At 38.3% G+C, this 23730-nt stretch overlaps 2 protein-coding genes and 1 pseudogene across 2 annotated transcripts; all 3 read right to left on the bottom strand.

Moving 5' to 3' along the window:
* Positions 1 to 4562: 4562 nt before the first annotated feature.
* On the bottom strand, positions 4563 to 5531 carry LOC138827680 (vomeronasal type-1 receptor 40-like; annotated as a pseudogene).
* A 7627-nt stretch (positions 5532 to 13158) lies between these two features.
* Positions 13159 to 14079, bottom strand: LOC138827681 (olfactory receptor class A-like protein 1). Its single transcript, XM_070023300.1, has one exon. The coding sequence runs from the start codon at positions 14077 to 14079 to the stop codon at positions 13159 to 13161; it is 921 nt and encodes a 306-aa protein (XP_069879401.1).
* A 7233-nt stretch (positions 14080 to 21312) lies between these two features.
* LOC138827682 (putative vomeronasal receptor-like protein 4) lies at positions 21313 to 22212 on the bottom strand. Its single transcript, XM_070023301.1, has one exon. It carries the CDS (start codon positions 22210 to 22212, stop codon positions 21313 to 21315), a length of 900 nt encoding a protein of 299 aa, XP_069879402.1.
* Between the last annotated feature and the right edge of the window lie 1518 nt (positions 22213 to 23730).

Below are 23730 nucleotides of genomic sequence, written 5' to 3' on the forward strand. Positions count from 1 at the left end.
CTGAAGCAATAACTCTATAAACATACAGGTTTATATGTAAACAAAAAGCCTCTATACAACAAAGAAGCCAATCTATAATTGAAACAACCTGGCAGAAAACATTTTTAAGTTATAGACCATGTAAGCACACACAGAGACAAACATATTCATACATGTGCAGACACACCACTCACACCACCATCGCCACCACCACCAAAATAATACGCTAGTTTAATTTTAACCTAGAAACTTCCAGAGTTTCAGAGACCCATTTCATACCCCTTTGCAGTTGTGTTCCCTAGAAATTTCAATTCAAGACGAAGAGTTTGTTAGCCCTCAGTGTATTCATTACTTGGTAGATAACTTAGTCATAGAAAATGCAGCACCACTCCCTTCAATACCTCCTCTTTATTTTTCTAGCATATGTATTGGGACAGGGGGAGAATGTGAGCAAGCTGGCAGCAGTGGCTTTAGTAAACACCTGAAGGGGCTTGGAGTTCCTCCCAAGATGACGTCCAATAGGCTTTCTACAACAAGAATCTTACTGAGGCATGGAAAAAAAATCACCAGGAAAAAGTTACCTATAAGACAAAAGGTACAGAAATTAAAAAAAAAAAAACAGCACCAAAGGAGAAAAGAATAAAGCAAAATAACTTTGGGGAAGGTAAGGTGGAGCACAGAAATGGTGGAACAAAGGGTGAACAAATGCGGCTTGATACACACTAGACACTGTTGAAAATGAACTATACAACTTGTGGTCAAAGGGAGTAGGGAGGGGAAAAATGGGAGAAAGGGAGAGACCAAGTGACCCTGTTCAAAAAGAAACATACTCATTACTTCACTTATGTAACTATAATCTTTCTGTACATCCCGTTCCCAATATAAACAAACCAACAAATAAAATCACCAGGAAGAGAAGAAAGGAAAATGCTTCTTATCTACTCAGACAAGAGATGTCTGTACACCCACAAGGTCACCACTGGGAATCTTCTCCAAGGTGCTTGAGTCAGTGGAGTTCCATGGGAGCCCACAGGTTTTCTGGTCATTTCGGAAGGGAGTGTCTATCACAGTTTCAGCAAGCAGAGTATTGTCTTTACCTTCAGTACTAGTCGTTCCAGTGCAGCCCACAGCTGAACCCAGACCACATTTGACATATCAAAGAGACATGTAATATGGATTTGGAGAATGCACCGGGAAATTCCCAGGCCCCTTGGATTGAAGCAAAACCTTTTGTATGTTTTTGATAGGCCATGCAATGAACTTAACCAGAAATGGAGGTCAGAAAAGAAGTTGTTTGCAGTACTTACACAAAGTATATGTCATAGGGTGTGAGTTTGAGCCTGGAAAGGAGCATCCTTTTTGAATCCAAAACAGTATTCTTGGAAGGCGAATCTTTCCCTCTGCTTTCCTATGAATTTGCTGACCATAATTCAGTCTTCAGTGTATTTTGAATTGACTCACAATGTTTATATATGTTACAAGTTCCTTAGATCTTTGGAAACAATAACACCAAGAAACTGTGAACCACACCCATTGTACTCCAGTGAACTAGTGTCTCTCACTAACCATCTCCATTTTTTCCAGTAGAGATACACGGTATTTCCTGATACTCTACATCACTATGTTGTACTTTGATCATTGTTTCTTGGGTATCCCCTGGCACAAACTTCATGAGTACTAGTAACTAAATTAAGGAGATATTGCAAATCTATTTGAAAAAAAAAAAACAAGGTAGACAATACTTGGATGTTCCTGTTTGATTCAAACGCTTTTGGAAAAAATAACACTGATTTCTGGCAAGAAAATTATCTTCAGCACTTTCCCTCCATGCAAACAAGAAGCCAAAGTCCCATTGGAATTAGAAGCTAAAAACCTGGGAATAATCTGTATTTTCAACTTGCTGAAAACTCTGAACTAGTCTAGACTGCCTAGTACCAGACATTTTAAAAATGAAGATGTAACTCTTAAATAAGCCTTGATTATTTTTAGCATCTTGATAAAGTAAAAAAAATAGAAATTCTTAGTTTATATACTTTGGGTTGGGGTGCTGGGCCTGGGCTCTGTCCCTGAGCTCTTTCTAACTCTTTACCACTTTGAGCCAGGGCAGTACTTCCGGTCTTTGATTGGCTAATTAGAGAGAATACTCTCATGGCAACTTTTCTGTTTTTGATTGGCTTCAAAGCACCATATTCAGATCTCAACCTTCTGAGTAGCAAGGATTACAAATGTGAGCGTCCAGCACCCAGCTGCATTTGTATATACAGTGCATTATGTAATTTTTGTTTCTCCCTCTCTATCTCTTATTCCCTGTAACTCTCTCTACAACCCCCCCCCGAAAAGCATAGGAAATGTTTAAAAGTAACTGACAACTTTGTTTACAAATTTGTTTTCCCATAGTGACGTATGAACAATCCCAACTTTCCAATGTTATAGTTTGCTTTCCTATTTTAGACTTTATTTTTATTTTATTTTATTTATTTATTTATTTATTTTTGGGTCAGTCGTGGGGCTTGAACTCTGGGCCTGGGCGCTGTCCCTCAGCTTTTCAGTTCAAGGCGAGCACTCTACCACGTGAGCTACAGCGCCACTTCTGGTTTTCTGGTGGTTTACTGGAGATAGGAGTCTCAAGGTCTCTCCTGCCCGGGCTGGCTTTGAACCGAGATCCTCAGATCTCAGCCTCCTGAGTAGCTAGGATTACAGGCGTGAGCCACCAGCACCTGGCCTACACTTTATTTTTATATAATGCAGTATAAGTTCTATAAATGTGTGTCTATGTACATGTGCATGCATAAAACATTTTGAGATCTCTATTATATCAGAAAATGATAGGAAACTTTTATGGTACACTTATGCATCAAAACATCATTTAATTGGATATGCCTAAAGTTAAGGTTAATTATACTTAAGTCAATTAATTTATTGGTTGATTGTTGTAACAGGTTTGAACTGAGGGTTGTAAGCTCTTTATCAGTGACTTTTTTCTCAGAGCTGGCACTTTACCACTTGAGTCAGGTTCCAGTCCAGCATTTTTGCTGGTTAGTTGGAAATAGTCTGAAAGACTTTTTCCCCTAGGGTTGGTTTCAATCTGCAATCTTAAAATCTTCGCATTGTAAAGTGCTAGGTATATAGGCATGAGACACCATTGCCCAGATCTGCTTTTAATTTTTGTAATTGCAAGATAAATAAAAATCAAGGAACATAAACAGTGTTGGATAGAAAGCTCAGCTAATTTTGCTTACTCTCTTATTTTCACACATATTGCCTACCCACACAATTTCTTACAAAGACATTTAGATTTCCAGAGACTAGTGCTGGTCCTATGGCTGTTGCTTCCTCTGGAAAGTTTCCCAAGTCAGAAGCTCAGGACATGACTTTGGAACAAAGAGAGTTCTGGCTTCCATTCCATCAACTGCTTTCTACACCACCTATTCTCAGAAAATGCAGAGTAAGACCACTTCCTCTTTGCTCACAGAAACCCTTTTTCTGCTTCAAGAAATCTTTGCTAAGTAAGATCTAGAGCCAGCACAAAGCTTTAATAAAACAGCTGAAAAGATTTTGTGCACCTTCTAGATGAAACTGAGCTGCAGTGGACTGTGGTCTGCCCAGAGCATGGATTCCTTCTGTAGATGCCTCAGGCAGTGGAAGTTTCCTGAACTTCCCCTTTCCCTGGTCTTCTTTGAAAGTCAGAGAAATGTTCACCTTGGTTTCAGCAATCACAACACACTCCTGCTTTTGGGAGTGGTGGTCCTTATGTGCCATGAATCCAGCCCACATTTGCATCCATGAGGGGATGAATACTCAGGATTGTGACTGGAGCAAAGACTTGGAGTTGTTCCTGTGCAGGCCATATCATGAGTGACTTGAAGTGGAAGCTGTGTTCTCCAAAGGTGCAGTCTCTTGGCCTGTGAAATTTATAGTAGAGATATCAGTGCCAGCGATGACCCAGCTATACATTGGAGCACCATCTGGAGCATTGTTTTCAAAGCCAGGATAGCATCCTTTGTAAAAGAATACTTTCTTCCTGTGTGTATTCCTAGGTATTTTCTGACCATTATGGTCTTGGATGTGTTTCTAATTGGCATACAGTGTTTCTCAGGATCAATTTCTTTAATGCTTTTGAAACCAAACATCTTCTGATTTTCTATACAGAGCTAAGTGAGACGTCTTGATTCTTCATTTTTCTTTTGTTCCTTAGAAAGCTACTAGTACATACTTACAAGGTACTAAATAACTTCCTGAAGATTGTGAGCACTAAAGCTTATTTGGTCTAACATTAATACAAGGGATTAGTTCATCAAAAGTTGGGGTTTGAGGGAAAATACACTCTGTATTTGAAGGACTAGAAGTATTTTCTTCCCAGGCAAGAAACTACAGGATGGGAATAGGAAGAAAATAAGAATCTGTCTGGCCAAGATTCTAGAATCTTTGAATCAACCTTAGATTTTTCAAGAACTAGACATCTTAAAAATAAAATAAATCTATGAAAATATAGTCTTATTGTCATGATTTCATAGAATGGTAGCATAAAGAAATTTACACATCTGGCTCATTGAGGAATCAATGTAATGTAATTTTTGTACTTCTCAGTGAACAGTCCAGTATTTAGCAGCCTGTGCATCCCTGATGATCAAGATGAAGGGGCTGAGACCAGCATACCCAAGGACTAGAAATACCTTGGTATTTAATACTGTGCAGTCATGTGTCATGATAGAACCTATATAAATTGTGGAAATGAAATCTGCCAAATAAAAAAAAGAAAATAGGTCAAGAGAATGAGAGTACTTAGAGTGGCTCTGATTTCTGGGCTGGAATTGTGTGTGAACCTGGAGTTATGAAGGTAGAGGACTCGCTTGTGATGGTTATACAGATGGAAAGCCATGTACCCACTGTTCCAGCCCATGAGACTCTGAAAGATCACATCCTGGAGAGTCATGAGGGAGAGGAAAAGCCACCTAACCCCATGCTCAGATTGATGCATATGACAATACCTAACATGTATTTCAATTCTGGAGCTGTTCATGCTATTGAGTGATGTCATGTAGAGGAACAAATAGGAGCTTATCAGAGAGTTCCAGACCCAAAAGATGAGAAGATAGGGGAGAACTTGCCATGCAGTCTGTGGTTTGAGCTTTCTCCACTGAGTGGTTCTTGGACTGAGAGTAATGGCCTGGACCATGGTGAGGAGACATGTGGTGCAGACGGAAAGGCCTCGAGCTAGTTTTTCCATATAAATCACAGTTTTGTAACCAACATCACCTAGGAAGTTTATGGTACAAAGATCTGTGGCTAATATTCCTCTGGCCCCTATGCTACAAATAATGATTATATTTGAAAAAACCAGGTGAATGTGAATAATGCATATGGGTTTCTTTTTTTCAGGACCCATAACGACAGTATATACATGTTTCACAAGTACAAGGATGTTTCCTAAAATTCCAGGTCCAGTAAGCATATAGAAGATTATCCTTTGAATGAGGTTACTCCAAATCATCTGATTTCATATACAGGATCAGGAAAAGTCTTTTGAGAGTACACCCAAGTGAAGATGACATAGTCCAGGTCTATTGATTATCCCTGTTTACAAAATAAAGGAATGGTTTATGAAGTATTTAAATTCCGTTTCCTGGAAGATGCCTAAGCTCCTTTCTTTCCTCATTTCCTCCCTCCCTTATTTCCTCTTTTCCTTCTTTTCTTTCTTTTTTCTTTCCCTCCAAACTTTCCTCCTTTTCTTCCCTCCCTTCGTCCCTCCCTCCCTCCCTCCTTTCCTTCCTTCCTTCCTTCCTTCCTTCCTTCCTTCCTTCCTTCCTTCCTTCCTTCATTCCTTCCTTCTTTCCTTCCTTCTTCCCTTGCTTCCTCTCTTTCTCTTTCACTCTGTCTGTATGTCTGTCTATCTGCCAGTCCTGAGGGTTGAACTCTGTCTTTGAACTCTTTAGCTCAAGGCTACCACTCTACCACTTGAAATACAGATCCACTTCCACCTTTTTTATTTTTGGTGGTTTATTGGAAATAAGTGTCCCATGGACTTTCCTGCCTTCATTGGTCTGAACTGTGATCCTCAGATCTTAATCTCCTGAGTAGCTAGAATTACAGGCATGAGGTACCAGTGTCAAGCACTTTCTTCCTTTCTTGATTCATGTGACCTGGGCATCTTGATGACTACAATTTAGACATAGATTACATGCATCCACCTGTTTTTTCCTTCTTTCTATTCCTCATGTCCAAATTTTCAATGATCATGTTCTTTTTCCACAAGAGGTAAGCAAAAGCAATAAATATATGCAGTCAATTTCCAATCTGTACACCTTTCACTTCTCATAACAAATACATACAATCACTATGGTGGATATTTTTCTTCTCTTGTCTTTTTTTATCGTGTGTGTTGCTTGAACTCAGGTCCTGGGTGTGTCACTGAGGCTGTTGTGTTCAAACTTGGTACTCTACCAATTGAGTAACAACACTACTTCAGGCTTTAGAGTGGTTAATTGGAGATATGGGTCTCATGGGGACTTTTTTTTGCCTAGGCTGGCTTTGTACTACAATCCTCAGATCTCAACCTCTACAGTAGCTAGGATTACAGGCATGAGCCACCAGCACCTGTCATTGGTAGATTTGATTGTAGTTTTCCTTCCCTGGGATCATCTGTATGATCTTGTATGCATCTATCCTTCAAGTAAGCAAAGAATCCACACACTGTAAACCAAACTACTCTAAAATCTCCTGCTGTGATTTGTAAAACCACTTTATGAAGTGGGGTCTTTTTATTTTCTGCATATTCTGTATTATATTCAAAATGAAGATCAGAACATAAATTTATGTTGCTTTTATTCTTACCTATCATAAAAAGCTTTCCATGCAACCTGAATTTAGTCCTCCACAATTTTCTTGTTTATTAAATTTATTTGTGCAATACTTTCAACATTTTTCCCCATCAGCTCCCCCAGAAGATATCATATAGACACTTTGCCAAAAAGAATATGCAGAATGTCTCCATGGTGAACTTTTTCCCAACCAGTAACCTTCCTAGCACAATGCTGGCTATGGGTCAGAAATCAGCTTGGAATTTTGTCCCTTAGTATTATTACCTGACCCCACCGCGCTGTGTTCCCTGGCTGGCTGGATGTCTGCCAGCTGCCATCATCCTCACCTGCATAATGAAAACTACTTGGAGATGTCACTTTTGAGTCTATTTACATATGTTTCCTGACATAATCTCCTGCTATTAAGTGCTTGAAAAACAGCTTACAAATCAATTAGGAATTCAAGCATATGACTCAAATCTTGACAATAAACTCAGCTCAGCAACGTATCAGCTAAACAGATTGTGAAGGTATTTGGGTTCCCTATGTTTCATTATAGATGTTAAAACTGAATGGCCTGGAGAAGTCAATGCACTTTGATTTCATTTTCAGTGTCTTCTCACATGTAGAGATGAGGTGAACATACAGGTTTCTACAGATACAGGAAATGACGGGGACTATCCTTAAAGACACTCATAAATCAGAGTTAATTTTTACTTACTATACCCCCGGTATTGCTCTGGCTAAGATTTTACTTTAGAAAAATATACATGTTGGTTCTCTGAAATATTCATAATAAATCTTAGAATTAAGAAACCTTAGAATAAAGAAAGAGTATCTTTGTTGTCTTGATGAATGTTACAAGTGGGCTGGAAAAGCCATACACCTATATCTACTCTAAAACCTTTTTAGCAGAGACATTGAGTGTATATTAATATTTTATAAGCTTCTTATCTCCTTCTAACTCAATGACTTCTTATAGAGAGAAAAACAGAGGTTAGAGGTAGAGAGGAATTAATAAGTCTTCCTCTACCGCAGTTCTGTCTGATACCTTCCTATTCTACAAATGGTCAAATGTCTCAGACCCTTCTCTCTCACAACCTGCCCCTGACCTGTGTCTCCACAGCTTCCCTTTTAAAGCCAAAGGTAGCCCCAACCTTCAGTACTGGATCACTTACCTACATAGATGTCGCAGCTGACTCAACTTGGAAATTGTGATTAAACAGTAAGAGTCAGGTTGTATTTATCCTTCCTTAGACTCAGTGCTCATAACCAATTCCATTGCTGTCAAGATGTCACTGTCATGAGTTTTATCTTCACCAGGGGAAAAGTGCTCCTTCTGCACCTCTCCATCCCTGAGGCACAATTCTGCTGTCTTCTTACTACTCTGTAATTTGCTGAGGCAAGAAACTTGCTGAGTGAATTAGAGTGAATGTACAATAATGAGGAGTCACGGTGATGATGAAGAGTTCCCTAAAGAGTCCAAGTTTCTTCAACTTGGTTTTGCTCTCATCCCATATCCTCCATTCATCATCAAAGCCAGGAAGTAATGTTAAAGAAACTTCTGAGAATCCACAGAGGTCACTTTCTGAATATTTTCTGAATACACCTTCATTGATAGAAAAGATCATCAAACTGTGTGCAACAGAAAAAAGCAAAGAAAAGCTCATCAAATGATACAATCTAGGTCTATTCTTGCACATATTGTCCAGAACATGGCAGTTGGGGACTTATGGAGAGCTGGGATGGTGTGTGTCCTGATTTCACTTCTGGCTGTTTTCTTGGGCCCTTTCATGTGTTTTCCTGAGGTATTCACTTCTATTTTCCTTGTTATAGGTATTTTTCCTTGAAATGTTCACTGCCAAACCAGGATTGTCTTTTTTTTTTGTTGGTTGTTGTTCTTGGGTCTTGAACTCAGGACTTGGATGCTGTCCCTGGGCTCTTTTGTTCAAGGCTAGCACTCTACCACTTTGAGGCACAGCTCTAAATCAGGTTTTCTGGTGGTTATTTGGAGATAGAAGTGTTACACTTTCCTTCCAGAGTAGTCTTTGAACTGTGATCCTCAGCCCTCAGCATCCTGAGTAGGTAGGATTACACGTGTAAGCCACTAGCCCCAGCATGATTGTCTTTTTAGATGCTCAACTTCTGTGGTCATTGCCCAGGAGAACTGCCAGGATGTGTGTAGGCTTCCCTATCAGAATCACACCTTAGTTCTGGATCCCTAATACCATTTTCAGAAATGGTCTCTTTCTCATTGGATAAAACAGAAGATCCAAGGAGAGGAAGGCAGGTAATTCTATATTCACCACAGGCAGATATGCAGATTTACCTTAAATAACACTTTTCTGAGCTCCTTCCATTGCCTAAAATTTCCTGAAGTAAAGGAGTGCAGTGAAGTGAGTGGAATAAGAGACCTAACATTCAGGTGACACTTTCTTTTTTAACCCACAACCCACAGTTGTATTTAGGGAGAGCAGAGAAGAGAGGAGAGTTCCTACACTTGCCAGAGGAACTGATAGTAGAATCCGTTGGTTGTCCAAACTACCTGCCTTTCTGTGACAACTATTCCATGAGAATAGATTACCTATGCATCCTAGAATAGCTCTGGTCACCATAGAGATGGTGGGTGTGGCTATGGCAATGGGTCATAATCAGAATACTTTCAATCACAGAAATCTCGGCGGTGTTTAGTTGATTTTGTTCTGTGGTATCTGTATGTACACTGTAGGAGGAAAGAGCTTAATTGATCTACACAATGAGAAAAACACACAGAGCCACTAAACAGAAATCTGGCTTGAGTCACTAAATGTATCATAATCAATATTCAGATTTGAATCCATATCATAACTCCTGCAAAGGAGATGAAGCCAGAACCCCATCACAGTGATATCACAACAAAGGTGTGCTGCCAATCTACAGCCAGGCCTGAACAAAAACAATTGCAGTCATTCATAAGTGTGCTATGTTACAGGAGATCTACTTAGATTTCTTAGAGATGGATGAATACCAACTCTGAATAGAAATTATCTTCTGGAGATCCAAAGTATTCCTACGAACTATAGGATTATGGCTTTAGTAAAGAAATTTAATTACCAGAGTTTTGTCTCAGGCTCATGTTTTCTTATAAGACATATCTGAGGATCTTTGTTCTCTTGAGGTAAATCTCTTATTTCTCTGAGAACCCTTTCACCGTTTTGAGTTGTTTAAACTTGTAGAATCTTGTTTTAAGTGATGAGTATGTGTATGGATTGAAATGTTTTAATTGATATAAAAGTGGTATTCATAGGGTTTATAGTTATACAAGTCAGGTAATGAGTATATTTCTTAAAAATTACTTTATTGTCAGTGTTGATGTTTGGAGGTTTGCCTTCTTAGGGTTTTCTGAACCTCTTGAACTTGAAAGTTCATTTTGTCATTTGAAGTTTTCAGTCAATTTTTTCCTCAATCTTTCATAAGATTTCACAGGCAAAAATCAATGCAGAGTTCATGTCTAGTGTATTGGAAAACAGTACTTGTGGATGTATTAGAAGGGAAACGCAGTGATGTGACTTCTCTCCATGTGGGCAAACTGTAAAATTGTATGATTCTGTGTTTTATTTGCTACCTTCCACCATTTTGATGTATAAAATGTTTAATTCTATGTTAATTTTTTAGTAGTTTTCTTCTGATGATTTAGATGTATTTTGACTGTTGTCAACTCAGTTCTGAAATGTAAAAGTGGAGCTGAAATTAGCAGTGTTGGGAAACGCAAATTCGAGGCCTAGCAATTCATAGCATCGGGCAGGAATTATATTTTACTTGTGTGTAACATCCCCCTCCCCCTTTTTTTTTCTTGAGATGTAGTCTCTCTATTTAGGCTAAACTGAGCTTGACATTTGAACCCCTGGCCCCAGACACCACAGCTGTGTTGACAGCTGTAAATCACCACACCCAGCTTAATATTCAGTAATATATTCTTCATGATACAAACTTCGTACAGTAGCAGTTCATTTCCAGATTGTGCCATACTGTGTTTGAATTTAATACCAATAATTGATTCAGAATGTGTTTGCTATGTTTTGTTCTTTATGTTGAATGCAAGAGAAACACTTTTACAGTGTTTTCACAATAAAAAATTATTAAAATAAAAAGAAATGAAGTTCCTTGCAAAAATACAAAAAATAAAATAGCAATGTTGAAATACTTACCAAGTTGATGTCCTGCTTCTTTTTTTAATTACTAGTAATAAGTTGTTTTTTATTGTGAAAATTCCATACAGAGGGGTTACAATTACATGAGCAAGGTAATGAGTACAATTCTTATCAAGCATTCTAGCCTCCTCCTTTGTTTCCCCTTACCTTCCCTGCCTTTCCATTTCTCCCCTATTCCCCAACCCCCCCACTCCCCACCACCAAAGTTGCAAAGTTTGTTTTTCGACATAGTGTCTTGTCTTGTACATCTCATTGTTACAATGGATCAGCCTGTATCCCTATTTTAAAAATTTGTTTTTCCCTTCCCCTGCACAAATTATACCAACATCAAATACAATGAAAACAGGTGTTATACCATGGGGGAGGGACATACAAAGCAACAAAGAAATGTCTTATAAACATGTTAGAAACAATAGCAAGAAAAAAAACATTTGAGTCCTTATCTTGAGGTTCATTTCGACTAACATCAACTTATCTGACCGTTTCTGCTTGTCTCAGACATATACTAGTTATTGCAAATAAGGGAAACCATGGGAGCTATGTTTCTTTGGACCTGGCTTCCTTCACTTAATATATTTTTTTTCCAAGTCTTTCCATTTCCTAACAAATGGGGCAATGTCATTCTTTCTGATGGAGGCATAGAATTCCATTGTGTATATATACCACATTTTCTTGATCCATTCATCTACTGAGGGGCATCTGGGTTAGTTCCACATCTTAACTATGGTAAATAATGCTGCAGTAAACATAGTTGTGCTGCTAGCTTTAATGTGGTCTTGTTTGTAACCATTTGGGTAAATGCCCAAAAGTGGGATTGCTGGGTCATAGGGGAGCTCTATATAGAGTCTTTTCAGGAACCTCCATACTACTTTCCAAAGTAGTTGAACAAGTTTACACTCTCACCAACAATGCAGTAAGGTTCCCTTCTGTCCACATCCCCTCCAGCATCTGTTGTTATTAGAATTCTTGATTATAGCCATCTAACTGGGGTGAGGTGGTATCTCAGTGTTGTTTTGATTTGCATTTCTTTTATGGCTAGGGAGGTTCAGTATTTCTTCATGTGTCTATTGGCCATCCTTTCCTCTTCAGAGAAGTTTCTCAGTAAGTCTTTAGCCCACCTATATATTAGATCAGTTGTTTCTTTGATGATTGGTTGTTGGAGGATTTAATTTTTCGAGTTCCAGGTATATTTTAGATATGAGACCATTGTCGATTGTATGGCTAGTGAAGATCTTCTCCCAATCCGTGGGCTTTCTATTGATCTTGCTAGGTATGTCCTTTCCCATGCAGAAGCTCTTCAATCCCATTTGTCCAACTTTTCTTTAATTTGTTGTGTTTCTGAGTCTCTATTAAAAACATTTTGGACTGTGCTAAGGAGAACTAGGGTTTCCTCTATTCCATCCTGTAATGTTTTCAGGGTGTCCACAGACTAACCTCATCATTGTGTTCCACTGCATTCATTCTATGAATAAATGCTTAGGGATATTTTAACATAACCCAAAACTCCTCTTCTGCTAGTATTTAAATTGTGGTTATGAAATAATGAGCCATATGTGTGATCAAAACCTAGAAACTGGATTCTTGCTAGTATTTAAATTGTGTTTATGAAATAATGAGCCAAATGTAGGATCAACACTTAGAAACTGGATTCTTGCCACAAAGGATAGATATACAGGAATATTTTAGAAAATTTGCTAAATTGTTTCCTGGCTACCTACTACATATTTAGTGACAATGAAAAACCCAGACTCAAAAATATTAGAAATAAAGGTAATAGGGCAGAGTAGAGAAAGAGATTTCTATGTCTTTTTGTTTTTCTTTCTTTTTTTTTTTTTTTGGTGAGGGTCCCCTAGTGAGGCCGGAACTCTGGGCCTGGGCATGGTTCCTCAGCTCTTCCGCTCAAAACTACCACTCTACCACTTGAGTCACAGCACCACTTCCGCCTTTTTTCTTTTTGCTTATGTGGTGCTGAGGAATCAAACCCAGAGCCTCATGCATGCAAGGCAAGCGCTCTACCTCTGAGCCACCTTCCCAGCCCCATCATTCTATTTTTCTATGATCTCTCTGTCAACTCAGGGCTACAGATCACAAGAGTCCGTGTCTGGCAATAAAAATTTATATATTAGCCTATTTAAAATGATATTGATAACCAGCAAAACAGAATTAAGAACTCTTTCAAACTTACTATAAAGTCATTGAAATAGACATTTTCTTAATGCCTTTGTCTCCTCCAGATTTCCCTCTCTGTGAATCAGCACAAAGGGACTGAGAAATGCATAACCGATGGTCAAAAATTCTTGGACATTTAATATCATAGAATTTTTCTGTAAGAAAGAATTTGAAAAGAAAGAAAAAATGTAATCTGTCCAATAGAAGAAAAGAAAACAGAACATCAGAAAGAGAACACTCTGAGCAGCTCTCATTTCAGGAAGACTTTTATGAAGGTGAGAGCTCTGAAGGTAGAGAACACGCTGGTGATGCTTGTGGAGAAGAAATACCATGTAGCCACTGGCCCCACCCATGACACCCTGAAACATGGCACTGTGTATGGCCATTAGAATAAGAAGTATCCATTTTATTTCCTGACTTTCTGGTTGAAAAGAACAATAATTGTTAGTTTTAGCAGCTTCTGACATGTTTTTCCTGCTACTTGTGATGTAATGAAGCAAGTTGATGCTAATAGAGGAACTGAGGATCCAAAAGAAGAGAAACAGGGGAAGAATTTTCCATGGAGTCTTTGGCTTGAATCTCCAGCACACAGAGCCTCTGGGACTGATGGTGATGGCCTGGACAACAGTGAGGAGACTGCTGGTACAGACAGAAAGGTCCTGGGCCACCCTCTCCAGATAAACAACTATCTTACAGCCTATATCATCCAGGAAGTTTCTTAAACCAAAAGCTGTTATTGCTCTTAGCAATCCTTTGGAAATAAGTATTATGGTATTTGCAAAAGCCAAGTGGATGAGAATAAGGTGTATAGATTTCTTCTGAGCAACTCTCCAAAAACTACATACAAAATTCGCAAAAACAATGATATTCCCTACAATGCCAAGCGCAGTTACAAAGAGGAAGATGGTGCCCTTGACAAGATTCGAAATACTTTCTTGTGTCATGTCAGAAAAACTAGGATCCACCAAATGCCCTTGTGAAGAAAAAGCATCAGTAATGGTGATAATTATCTGCAAAAATAGCTCCTGTTTTCAGCAATTTTCTCGAGTATAGGGACATTCATTTCATAAGAATGACGCAGAGTTTTTGACCTTAAAGTCTTCCTTTGTGTGGCAATCCTTTTGAATTCTTTGATTATTGTGAAATGCCATTTGGAATAATAACACGCTGTTGTCACTGTATTTTACTTTGGTGCCATGGGTCTTGTATGTATGTTTATCTGATTTGGGAAAGGGAAGAGGAATAACAAAATGATGAGACAAAAGACAAAGAGTGAACCAATGACATAGCAGTACTCACAAAACACTACTTTGGAAATGAACTCCTTGGTGGAGGGAGGAGATTGGAGGGGCAGGAAAGGGGGAGAACATGAGGGAGGAAGAAACAATGTTTGGCAAGAAATGTACTCATCACCTTACTTTGTAACTGTAACCCCTCAGTACATAACCCTTGCAATAAAATAAAATTGAAACAACAACAACAACAAAAGAAATGGCATAAAAATTTTTTTGAACACTCAGTCTTTCACTCTTGCTTGGCTTTTTCACTCAAGACTAACACTCTACCACATGAGCAGCACATCTACTTTTGGTTGGTGGTGGTGGTTATGGGCTTGAATTCCCGGCCTGAATGCTGTCCCTGAGCTGGGTGCTCAAGGTTATAGGCCTACTACTTTCACTTTGAGCCAGCCACAGCTCAACTTCCTTTTTTTTTTTTTGGTGGTTAATTGGACATAAGAGTCTCATAGACTTCCTAAGTGGGCTGGCTTTCTACCATGATCCTCAAATCTTAGTCTCCTGTGTAGCTCAGGTTACAGGCCTCAGCCACAAGGATCTGGCCATACTTCTGAGTTTTTACTGGTTAACTGAAGGTAAGAGTATTACTGCAGGCTGCCTTTGAACTGCAATCCTCAGATCTCAGCCTCCGGAGTATTTAGGATTATAGGCATGATCCACCAATGCACAGCACTCCACCTATTTGGCTTTTTTCATAGTTTCATACTAGTAAAACCACCTGACTAGTGCCATTCCTTATCTGTCCCACCTACCTTCATTATCAACATCGCTGAATAAAATTCAAAATCCAACAAGTAGAGTTTTTGTGATTTTAAGTTTGTTTGGCAGTGAACAGTATCAGTGTGTTATAATAATATTTTTTGTGTGATAGTAGTGTAGCCTACTCTATGCACTTTCAAGTTACGGTTCTTAGATGTACTATAGGGAATTTAAATAATTTTAAAGTTATCAGTGCCAGGCATTCTGAGCACTCATCGTTTTTCCAACACAAAGCTCCTGCAAGTTTTAAGTCCATAGATACCAACAGTTTATTGAACTGTCTGTCCTTTTTATCAGTCTAAGCTGATTTCCAGATCTCAGGCCTGCATAAAGTTTTAGTTTCCCTTTCTAAAAAGTCAGATCTAACATCTCATTTAAGAATATTCAATAAAGCACATACAATTTCTCTAGAATAAATGAAAACAGGATTTGCATATTTTATAAAGAATTATAAGCCTTTCCCTCTTCCTTCTTACTAATCATTAGAGAATGGCTTTAGATAGCTCTGTCTATAAGGTCTCTGTCAGGATGAACTATGTGAGTATCAAATCGTGTCAGACATTTCAATGATTCTACAAGTATGAATTATTGCCATCCAATTATTATTTTCTCTTCTCACAAATGGGGATTTTAGAGGCTAGGAAGGTGGCTCAGTGGTAGAGTGCTTGCCTTGCATGCTCGAGGCCCTGGGTTGATTCCTCAGCACCACCTAAACGAAACAAAAAAGCCAGAAGTGGTGCTGTGGCTTAAGGGGTAGAGTGCTAGCCTTGAGCTGAAGAGATGAAGTACAGTGCCCAGGCCGAGAGTTCAGGCCCCACGACCGGACCCAAAAAAAAAAAAAAATTGGGGATATTAATGCCTGGGTTTAGGCATTAAGAAACACAATCCTAAATGTCTAGCATATAGTGAATTATGCTATGATCTTCAAAATTTTGCACAGTCATTTTGTGTAACTAAACTGGGTCACAAAATTAATAAACACATACTCAGATATTGAGTTTGTTTCAAATAACTGGAGCCAGTATTCATCAGTTGCCTGACGGACTGATCTAAGCTTTTTTTTTTTTTTTTGGTTGTTTCATTCTGTTTTTTCTTTTTACTCTATCATTTTTGGTATTTCCATTGTTTTTCTAGCCCTTCCTCAAGTTCCCAAAATTCTCTGACGCTAAATAATATTTGGAATCCCCTTCTCAGACACTTAGTAAGTCCCCTCTCATTCTGACAGAATAAAATGAAGAATGCCAAAAGAAAGAAGCAAGAAGTGTATTGCCACAGATTGGTTTTGAAATAATGCAGGAAATTATTTCGGCTAGGGGCATAATATCTCATCTAGAGTAATAAGCATAGCATAGGCCAATAAGTGCATCCATCTTAGGCCCAATCTTTTCAATTAAAATATGAGATCAGTAGCCCTAATATCATAACTAGGATCAATTTAAGCTGAGTTTTCTCAAATTATACTTACAAGCAGCCTGTCTGAAACATAATAGGAATTCTCTAAAGAATACCCATAATATGAAATTATATTTTAATGAATAGGGCCACCAATAAATAAGCATGTAAGTTTAGTTGACAACACTGTGTGATATAATGTTGTGTCTAAGTGTCGAGAGATTTTAAGAATGGATGCAGAAAGAGTATCTTCAAAATTAAATGTAATACACTAATAACAGAATTATTTTGAAAGAACAAAGGATAACCCACTGGAAACATAGCAATACATTAAACATTAGGCAAAGAAATGTTGTAAAAGCTAATTATTAATAGTCAGTTATCATGTCAGTAAAAATAGAAGCTAAAGGGCTGGGAAGGTGGCTCAGTGTTGGAGCGCTTGCCTTGCATGCCTGAGGCTCTGGGTTCAATTCCTCAGCACCACATTAGCAAAAAGAAAAAAGCCGGAAGTGGCGCTGTGGCTCAAGTGGTAGAGTGCTAGCCTTGAGCTGAAGAGCTGAGGGACAGCACCCAGGCTTAAAAAAAATTAGAACCTTGAAAATTTTTTATATCTTTCTGATTTTTTGAAGTGGGTATCCAGACAATTTTATACAAAACTCATCCTGGAGTAGAAGCTTGTTATTTAATCCTGAACAAAAAAAAGAGAATTAACTAAATATTTCTAGGGTGTTTTTCTTAGACATGGTCCTTCTTGTTGCTCGTCTCAGGGACATGCCGTTGTAAGGGTAAAATAATGAGTGAAGGTTCAAGACTCTGTTAGATACTCCAGGGCTTCTCTAAAGACAGCTTAATATTAATGTGTCTGAGAAATACTACAGGGCCTATGTGATAACAAAATTTTCAAGTCTACTCACCTAAGTAGCTGTGATGCAGACAAGCTTTGGGGTAGTCCTGGCAAGCTGAATTTTTCCAGAGCCTATTTATACCTCCATGGTTTGTGGAGATCTGGGCTGAGTGAGACTTCACTCAGGTCACAGAGGTCCTCCTGTTGGGCAGAAGGATGCCTCTGAAGAATCTCAATCCCTGAAGTACAGCTTTTCTTCTCCCTCCACAATTACTACTTTTGATTGGCTCAGAAGTTATCTGAGGCTAATTGAAGACTCAATTATGTTTATAGAAGGATGTGGAGGTGTATTGTTAGGCTATTTATTTGAGATTACTCTAATTTCCCATGTAGGCATTCATAGTTATAAACTTTTCCTTTTATTCATTCTTTTCCTGTATCCCAAGGGTACTGTTTTCATTTTCCTTTGATCTTTGCCATTTCTTGATTTTTCACCTCCTATTTCTTTGGTGACCCACTCATCATTCAAAAGTAAATTGTTCACTTCCTGTGTCCTTGTTTATTGTCTGTGATACACTTGCTCTACTAGAACATGGGACATTTTTTATGTTTTAAAATATATTTGATCCTTTCTTTCTGTAAACTTAAAAATCTTCCTACCCTTCTCCAAGGGGACAGGTAAGCATTTAAACAAGTACCCAGAAAGTGGGGAAAGGATAGAAACATACATTTTTGGAGATTTAGAGGCTTGGCATATAAACTGACAATAATATCCGGATCCTAATTATTACTGTGAAGTATTTGGTGGGGTATGGTGACTCAGTATTGTCTGAAGTCCAGTCCAGATGATTCTTTCTTCTTCAACTCATCCTTCTTGTGCCAGTCCAAACTCAGGGTCGAGATACTGTCACTAACCTTTTTTCCCCTTCTTTTCTCAAGGCTAGCACTCTACTATTTCAACCACAACTCCACTTTTCAGGTTTTGGTTAATTGGAGATAAGAGTCTCACAGGCTAGGACTGGGCTGGCTTCAAACAATGGTCCTCAGATTGCAGCCTTCTAAGTAGTTAGGATCACAGATGGGAGCCACTGGTGTGTGGCTCCTAACTTAATTCCTTGATGTCATTCTTAATTACCTTTCTAGTACTACATTCTTTTTTGGCGGGGAGGGGTCCGGTTGTGGGGCCTGAACTGTGGGCCTGGGCGCTGTCCCTCAGCTCTTCAGCTCAAGGCTAGCACTCTACCGCTTGAGCCACAGCGCCACTTCTGGCTTTTTTTTCTGTTTATTAGTGCTGTGGACTCGAACCCAGGGCCTCAAGCATACATGGCAAGGGCTCTACCACTGAACCACCTTCCCAGTCCTAGTATTACATTCTTTTGGATTGATTACCACTGACTTGTTTAAGGACCTCTCTGCTTGGTTCTCTATGCAGTATGGGGGGAAAAAAGCCAGTTACAGTAGATAAATGTAAAACTAATATAAATAACAGCAGTTATATAAGGAGATATAATAACTGGCTTTTTCTGTTCTCCTATCTTTTGCTGTTCTCATGGCCTGAGCTCTGTTCCTAAGCCTCTCTGTGCTCAAGGCTAGAGCTCTACCACTTGAGCCACAGCACCACTTCTGCTCTCTGGGATTTTCATGGCCATCTAAAATAGTCTAAAATGTCTTCTGGATAACGATGTTAAAATCTGAAGAATCTCACTCAAGTTTTTATAAAATTTACAATAGTATAACTGACCTACTTGCTTAAATACTTACCCATTTAATTTACCTTGAATCTCAGCCATGCTGAATTGGATCCCTAATTATTCCAACCAACATTTCTCCATATGTTTTTTCAAAGTCTAATTTGATAATATACCCATCAAATATTTTCAAAAACCTTGCCTTATGCTTCATCTGTCTCTGCATTCTTAACAATCCACAAACACATGTTACAAAATTTCTATAGGTTTAATATCTAACATCTCACAAATTGAGTCATATTTTAATTTATACAATGTCTTATAAACGCGAATCATATGAGAATTCCTAGTGAGAATTTATCAGTTTATGAGTTACTGTAACCTGAGGATACTTAATTTCACTTAAGTATTATTTGTGTGTGCCTACACACCCACCAACCCACCCACCCACCCCTCCCACACACACATCCTTTGGATCCATTTTAATTTTTATTAGTATATATTAATTGTACAAAGGAAAGAATTTACTTATATTTCCTTACTTGCATATAAAGTACTAGGATTATATTCACCTCCATCTTTTCTCTTTTCCAATTCCATCTCCATAGTCACCCCTTTTACTTTCATGAGCTTGATCTTCCATTAAGATTTGCTTCCATAGCTCCAATAAATGAGAGAAATATGTAACCTGTCTTGGATGGACTCATTTATTTCAGTAAATATGATTATCACCAGTTCCATCTAGTTTCCTTCTTTTCTGTAGGCAAGTAAAATTCCATTGTGTACACATATTACCCTTTCTTAATTCATTTATCTGCTAATGGACAACTACACAGGTTCCATTGTTCTGTTATTGTGAGTTGTGACATGGTATACATGGGTGTGAAAATACCTCCACAGTAAAATGGCTTGAATATTCACTGAAATGATGGGGCTAGTTCATATAGATTTTTGTCTTGAATTTATTGAGAAATTTTCATACTGATGTTGGGGTTTTTTCTATGTTGAGGACTAAATTTAGTCAAGAGAAGATGTAGTACAATCCCAGCATGTACCAGGATCCCTCAACCATTGTAACTCAAGTAAAAACTCAGATGTACTTGGTAGTCCATGAAAAGACTGTGATCAGAAACAGAGATTGGTGCTCCAGAGTTACAACTGGTTAACTCATGGCATTAATATAGCAGTAGTTATTAAGTTAAGCCTAATTGGTAGCATCTTTCTGAAACCTGAGATTGCTTCTGCTAAAGGAAGACATATCTATTTGTGCTATCCTATATATTTGATGCTTATACTTCATGGTTTTTACTAGGTTTGTAACTGGTTCGCTATTTTTTTCTTGTCAGTTTCCTTAGTACTCCAGAACCACCGGTGAATCCCTTGTTGTGTAGAGAGTTAGAGTCTCTTACAGATCAGCATCAGTTTGTCCTAAAAGTAGAACTCAGAAAAGGAATATTACCTGAACAGCTTCTTCATAATTTGCTCTTAAGGTCATTGTTCTTTTGTAGCCATAGTATATATACTTAGTATGTATCCCAAGTCAAAAACTTGTGTGAGCTATAAGCAAGGAAATCCATTTGAGGGTTCACAAAGGTGGAAAATAGTTGGGGGTTTCTGTTTGGTGAAGAGCTTAAGCTCAGGAAATATGGCAACAGCTGGGAGCTGGTGGCTCACACCTGTAATTCTAGCTACTCAGGAGGCTGAGGTCTGAGGATCATGGTTCAAAGCCAGCCTGGGCAGGAAGGTCTGGGAGACTCTTATCTCCAATTATCTACTCAGAAGCAGCTAGAAGTAGCAGTGTGGTTCCAGTGTAGGTAGAGCACTAGTCTTGGGCAAAACAGGCTCAGGCATTATACTCAGAACCTGAGTTAACCCTCCGGGACCAGCAACAAAAACAACAAGAAATTATGGTAACAGACTTAATTTCTAGTTTTTTCCCCATGAAAGCAAGAAACTGAGAGCTAAATCATAGGGATGACTGAAATGGGAGGCTGATAAGAATCTTTCCTGCTAAATTCTTGGAACAAATGAATCCATTTTAGATTGCTTAGGATGAGATCTATTAAAAATGTAAATAAACCTATGAAAATGTGTCTAAATGAATGTTAATGTTCTGAAATATTGGAACAGCAGGTCAAACCAATTTCTCATTTTTATACTTTTGGTTATGGAGGAATGGATATATAATTTCTGTATTTCTCAGTGAGAACACCAGTATTTGGCAACACGAATATCTCTGATGAGCAAAAGAAAGGGGCTGATACTAGCATAAGCAAGAACTAGAAATATTTTAATATTTATTATTATGGAGTCAAAGGTCATGAGGGAACCTGTATAGAAGGAAAAAATGAAATCTGCCCAATAAAAGACAAGGAAACAGGCCATAAGAACAAGGGTACTTAGAGTAGCTCTGATTTCTGGGCTGGAATTGTTTGCAGACCTGGAGTTATGAAGATAAAGGACTCTCTTGTGATGGTTATACAGATAGAAAGCCATGTACCCACTGCTGCAGCCCATGAGACTCTGAAAGATCACATCCCGGAGAGCCATGAGGGAGAGGAAAAGCCATCTAACTATTTGCATAGATGGTAGCATATGACAATACACAACATACATTCCAAGTCCAGATCCATTCGTGTTATTGACTGCTGTGATATAGTGGAGCAAGTTGGAGCTTATAACAGAATTTAAAATCCAAAAGAGGAGGAGATAGGGGAGAACTTGCCATGCAGTCTTAGGTTTGAGCTTTCTCCACTGTGTGGTCCTGGAACTGATGGTGATGGCCTGGATCATGCTGAGGAAACAGGTGGTGCAGATGGAAAGCCCTCGAGCCACTCTTTCCAGATAAACTACAAGTTTACAACCCACATCACCTAGAAAATTTCTGACATAAAACACAGTGGCTATCTCTCTTACCCCTGTGCTACAAATAATGATGACATTAGAAAAAGTCAAGTGGATGAGGATGAGGTCTATGGACTTTTTGTCAGGACCTGTGAAAAAAGTGTACACATGTCTCACACATACAAGGATGTTGCCCACAATTCCAGGTCCAGTAAGAGAAAGGAAGATTATCCTCTGAATGATGTTACTCCACATCCTCTCTGGACTTCATGCTCAGTGCTGGGAAACACATTTTGAAAAACACAAATGAGTGAAAGGATGTATTTCAGGTGTCTTGATTTTTCTGTGCTTAGTGAAAAGAAGAGTTTCTGAAATATATGAATGTAAACACTTCTTTCCTAACAGCCTATGATACCATTTTTTCCTTTTTTTCATCTTTCTTTGCTGTGTCAATTTGGGCATAAATTCATATGATTCCTACTACTTGCCTTTCCCAAACACCTTTCTTTATAGCCTTCATATATAAAATTTATATAATAAATGTCTTTATGGACAAAAGCTAAACAAAGGCAATATCATTCACTGAATTCCTAATCCATTTCCTGAGCATTCTTGTAAAATTAATGCCTAATAAATAAGTTATCTGGCTCTTGTGGGTTTTGTTGGTGCTCTACCCAGGTTAGTTTTACCATGCTATACATATTTATTCCTCAAAGAATTACTTACAAAGGATTGTAATTGCTCTAGAAAATTTTGTCTAATCAAATGAAGCAGCTTTCCTGGAGAAGTCGTATGCCCTTTCCGTCAGCCCTATGGGAAGACTTAGTGGTACGGACGGCCTCCTTAAAAATAAGACTAAGAATGCTGTTTAACATGAATTCCCAAACCTCTACATGGGCTAGAGGTCATTGAAGCTGATTTTTCTCCTTATATACCTTGCTTTTATTCTTCATTCTCCCTAGAGTGCTCTTCTAATAAAACACCAGAAAAATATTCAGATACAGAAGCTCTTGTCCTATGGCCTTCAACCAAAGATACAATTTAACTGATTCTGTGTTTTAAACATTGTCAAATCAAGTGATTTTTCTCAATCAGAAAGCCCCTCCTCTGTAGGTCAGTTTCTCTTCATCACTCATACTGTGATTTATATAACAACTTCTTCTCTTTTTATTAGCAAAATGACATTTTAGAACAAATAATCTAAATCCTCACATGCCAAACGTCACCATATTTTTCTTCCACAGTTGGAAAATTCCTTCTTGTCATAGTTACTTGTGAATTAATTTAAACTCCCACAAAACAAATATGACATTGACACTTAGAATATCAAAATGTCCAAAAGTCAATCTTTAGCCCAACCATCACACTTCACAGCTAACTGCCCCATATTCATCACAAATGAGCCTAAAATTTGATCTCATACACTTTTCCCAAGCTTACCAAACTAGTTTCCTATGCATATGCTTCCATCCTAGCATCTAAGTTATCTAACATAGCACCTGCTATTGAATACTAAACACACTTACTACTAAAGTTTAACATTAAATCAGAGTTGAGCTGATAAACCTGTCTGGAAGACATGTGAGTTGGTCTGTGTGTTTTCATGAATATTCATCTAAATGCCTATAGAAAATAATCTTCTTTAGATGAAATATTTAGTCAGAATTTTAGTGTTCTCTCATAGGTAAAAAGGTGAGTTTCTATACTTTACCCATCCAGATAATCCATGAATGACATATGTTATCCTTAAAGAAACTTAGAAATCATGGTTAC

This window comes from Dipodomys merriami, unplaced genomic scaffold, assembly GCF_024711535.1.
Source record: "Dipodomys merriami isolate MVZ:Mamm:240054 unplaced genomic scaffold, mDipMer1.0.p SCAF_16, whole genome shotgun sequence".
Classification (NCBI taxonomy): domain Eukaryota; kingdom Metazoa; phylum Chordata; class Mammalia; order Rodentia; family Heteromyidae; genus Dipodomys; species Dipodomys merriami.

Coding starts and splice junctions, on each gene's coding strand:
- LOC138827681 (XM_070023300.1), bottom strand. CDS start 14,079: ATGACACAAGAAAGTATTTCGAATCTTGTCAAGGGCACCATCTTCCTC.
- LOC138827682 (XM_070023301.1), bottom strand. CDS start 22,212: ATGTGGAGTAACATCATTCAGAGGATAATCTTCCTTTCTCTTACTGGA.